The following is a 3,619-nucleotide window of genomic DNA, read 5'->3' as shown; positions in this document are numbered from 1 at the left end:
GAGACGCACTCTCTGACAGCAGGTGGCGCCTATGAAGAGGGTTGCCAGGTTTTCGCAATAAAACTAGTCCAATCGCTTTTCGAGGAGGGTTCCCCTGTAAAAATCGCATTCCGGGGGTAAAATACACGTTTTTCGGCGGGGATCTTCAAGTAAAATTCACATTCCAGAGACTAAATATCACGTTATTGGGGTCGCTTCAACCCGCGGACATGAACAACAACCCGCGGCAACAGTATTAAGTAGCCCAATTCCGCGGGAAAGACTTGGCAACACTGCTTATGAACCGACCGCACTATAGCGTTTCCTTGACGCAGATAAAGAAATTTTAACTGAGGAAACCTGAAGACAATAAACATGCGATTGCACAAAATTTATGGTATCTGTGTTCTTCAAGCAATCTTGGGTATTTTTATAGTATATTTATAATGCAATGCTAACCGACATAGCATTTATCACTGTATATAATACCATAAAATAGTATGTTTTCTGCCTTATTCTGTGATACGAAACCACGTCTGATCACAAAAATAAGTTATTTCAAACACTCGACTATGTTATGAAGTTAATATGGAGAAAAAGCATGTCAATAAATTAAAATATCTTTGTTGGACAACAGGTTTGTAAACGACTCATTCACATGTAAAACTGTGTCGCACACGTGCTACTGTAGTACATTTACTCAAGGCTCAGACCGATTTTTGTCGCACTGTACAGCCCTATCCAAACCTGTTCCAGATTGTAGAAGGAGCTGCTCAATTTCACGTCCGCCTTCCTTCACGTCACTCCACACACACTCGTACACAGAAATATGTCAACAACTAGACTTTATAGTTATTATCGCGGGAAGACAAATTCTTATCGTGTGGAGAATTTTTATCGCAAACGATAAGATATCGCCATCCCTACTTCATGGTATCACCACAAATACACATGTTGGGGAAGAAAGTCATATGCACCTAGGATGCTTTGATGGTGAGTAAAAACACAGGCTAATTTTCATTTTTGGGTGAACTAACCCTTTAAGTTTGATCACAAAGCTAGAATGTCCACTAATGTGTTTATTTACAAAAAGGCTTGAGTGGTGAAAAATTAGTTTTTCATAAAACTGCATTTCTATAGGCTATACAAAAAAAAAAAAGAAAAGAAAAAAAAAATAATTAGGCTGAATAAGCTGATCTATTGCATGTTAAATGGTGGTTGCCTAGTCTATGAATGGTACACCCCCTAAGCTCACAGAACTGGTTTGACCCAAGTCATCAGCAGCCAATGACACTGACCCATTCAAACGGATTTTTAACGAGTATTTAACACGTTTTTCAAGCGTATTTAACACGTTGAATACACGTATTTAACGCGGTGATTTTTCACGCGTAAACGACACGCGTTTAATACGCGTTGTTTACGCGTGAAATACGCGTGTTTAACGCATTGTAGACGCGTTAAAATTCACGTGTTTTTGGCTCTCTTGGCCTTCCATACGCGAGAGGCAGTGCAGACGGGACAAAACTGATCAGCGCATAGATACACATTCAAGTTGTTTGCCGTTTATGTCAAAGATAATTTTATGCATCTGTTTGGAGGGACGAGTTATAAGAATAGCCTTTTAGGATCTAAATGAAACACTGAAACTCCATACGATATGAGCATGTTGCTTGGCATCTTACATGGCATGATAACTAACTTGCAATCATGTTTTTGTGCTGATTAAATAGCAGACTATAGCGTGTACCTATTAATAAATAGATAAAACTGTCCAGATTGCTATACACTGCTAGTACACATGTATTTCTACCTGATCAGTTTGTTGGTATAAATTAATAGTTTGCTTCAGTGATAGTAGACTTAAGTAAAACCAGTTAATTTAGATGTTAGGCATTTTTTCAGTGTACAGGATCACGTGGCAATTATTTTCTATTAAACTTGAAAGTGCAGATGTAAATTTTTAAGTTTATTTCTTCGGAATAAAGGTGTGTCAAAGTAAAATTGAAATAAAAACACAAATACAATGTAGTATAATAATTTTAAATAGCCTAATGTGTAAACATACATGAAGCATGGTTTAGCCCAAAGAACCCTTTTTTGCCAAAAAGGGTTCTTTCTCCTTATATAGAACCTTTTTGGCATAAAGGGTTCTTTGGAGTTGAGTAAAGAACCATAGGCTTCTATATAGAACCCCAAAGAACCCTTTTTTCTAAGAGTGTACCAAGTGTTGCCGTTTTTTCCATAGTGTTTTGAAGTGCTATAATAATGCTTCCCAGTCAGAGCTTTATGTTTCACTCGGATTATTCACAGGCTAATGTGTTTTGAGACAAAATCTGCAGAGGCTTCCCTTACGGCTGTGTTATAAATGCCTTACCCTTTCACGTCACCTTCATTTTAAAGAAATTAATGTCGAGCTGGTATTTTAAGCCCTGCATAGTTCTCTTTATTAGTTCTGTGGTGCTACACAAATGAAAATGTCAGCGGTATAAAACAGTAACCCTTATTGAAAGAATGAAGACAGGTGTGGGACATTAAATCCCACTCAGATATTGAGTCTTATTGTTCAGAAGTCATGTTTTTTTTTCAGAATCGGGTGAGGACAAAAGCCATTGTTCATTTTGAGTAGGTTTTGATACCTTTATAACATTGATTTTTTTTTTCTCCTTAGCTGAACTGCGGCAAGCCATTGTGGCCATGATGAACAGAAAAGATGAACTCACTGAGCAGAACACGTAAGATTTTACTGATTGCAGTGATCATTATGGACTTACGGATTTTTTGTTCATTCATGAAATACGATCCTAACGAATTTGTGTGGAAATCTGTTATTAAAGAATTCTTTTAGGTCGGAATGATTTTAACAATTGTCAGAAATTCGTTCTGATGATTGTGGCCTATCCTTCCTTGGTGTTGGCTTAGGTATCCAACATAACGGTTATTCAAATCTTTGCACTAAAAACTGCTATAATAATAATTATTCATGTATTTTATTAATTTAAGTTTACTTTTAATTAGTTGATATCAATATTTGTATGTAATACGTATTGGTGATGTAACAAAACCAACACTATTTTTTAAATGTTTGGGGTCAGTAAGGTTTTTTTTTTAAGTAAGTTTTTAAGCAAAAATACGTTGAATTGATTAAAAGTAAGAGTAATCTGTAAGTACAATTAAAAAGTATCTGTACTATTTCAAATAAATGCTGTTCTTTTGAATTTTCTGTTCATGAGAGAATGCTGAAAAAGGTATCACAGTTTCCACAAAAATATTAAGCAGTACAACTGTTTTTAACTAATAATAATAAGAAATGTTTTTTGAGCTGAATGTTAGCATATTAGAATGATTTCTGTAATAACATTTTATAATATTTCTGTTTTTTTCTGTATTTTTTAATAAAATAAATGCAGGGTTGGTGAGCTGATATTTTAACGTTATTGTGTATATCTGGGTTTTCAACTATATTCAGCCAATTTTTGTTTACAGCAATACAAAAAATTGCAAACCACAAATAGAAGATTACTCGCATTGTCTAAATATACACTCCTTAAAGGGGTCATATGATGCTTTTTTAAAGATCATTATTTTGTGTATTTGGTGTAACAGAATATGTTGACATGCTTTAATGTTCAAAAAACAC

General features: G+C 35.0%; 1 protein-coding gene across 1 annotated transcript in view; it reads left to right on the top strand.

Moving 5' to 3' along the window:
- LOC107690065 (sorting nexin-29-like) overlaps window positions 1-3,619 on the top strand; it is a 111,541-nt gene that overhangs the window by 25,283 nt on the left and 82,639 nt on the right. Inside the window, exon 12 of the mRNA XM_016488307.1 lies at window positions 2,651-2,714. Within this exon, the coding sequence (XP_016343793.1) occupies window positions 2,651-2,714 (64 nt within the window). The remainder of the gene's footprint in view (window positions 1-2,650; window positions 2,715-3,619) is intronic.

The sequence above is a fragment of the Sinocyclocheilus anshuiensis genome, unplaced genomic scaffold (assembly GCF_001515605.1).
Source record: "Sinocyclocheilus anshuiensis isolate Anshui unplaced genomic scaffold, SAMN03320099.WGS_v1.1 scaffold1877, whole genome shotgun sequence".
NCBI classification, from domain to species: domain Eukaryota; kingdom Metazoa; phylum Chordata; class Actinopteri; order Cypriniformes; family Cyprinidae; genus Sinocyclocheilus; species Sinocyclocheilus anshuiensis.
This window is presented reverse-complemented; position numbering and strand designations above follow the sequence as displayed.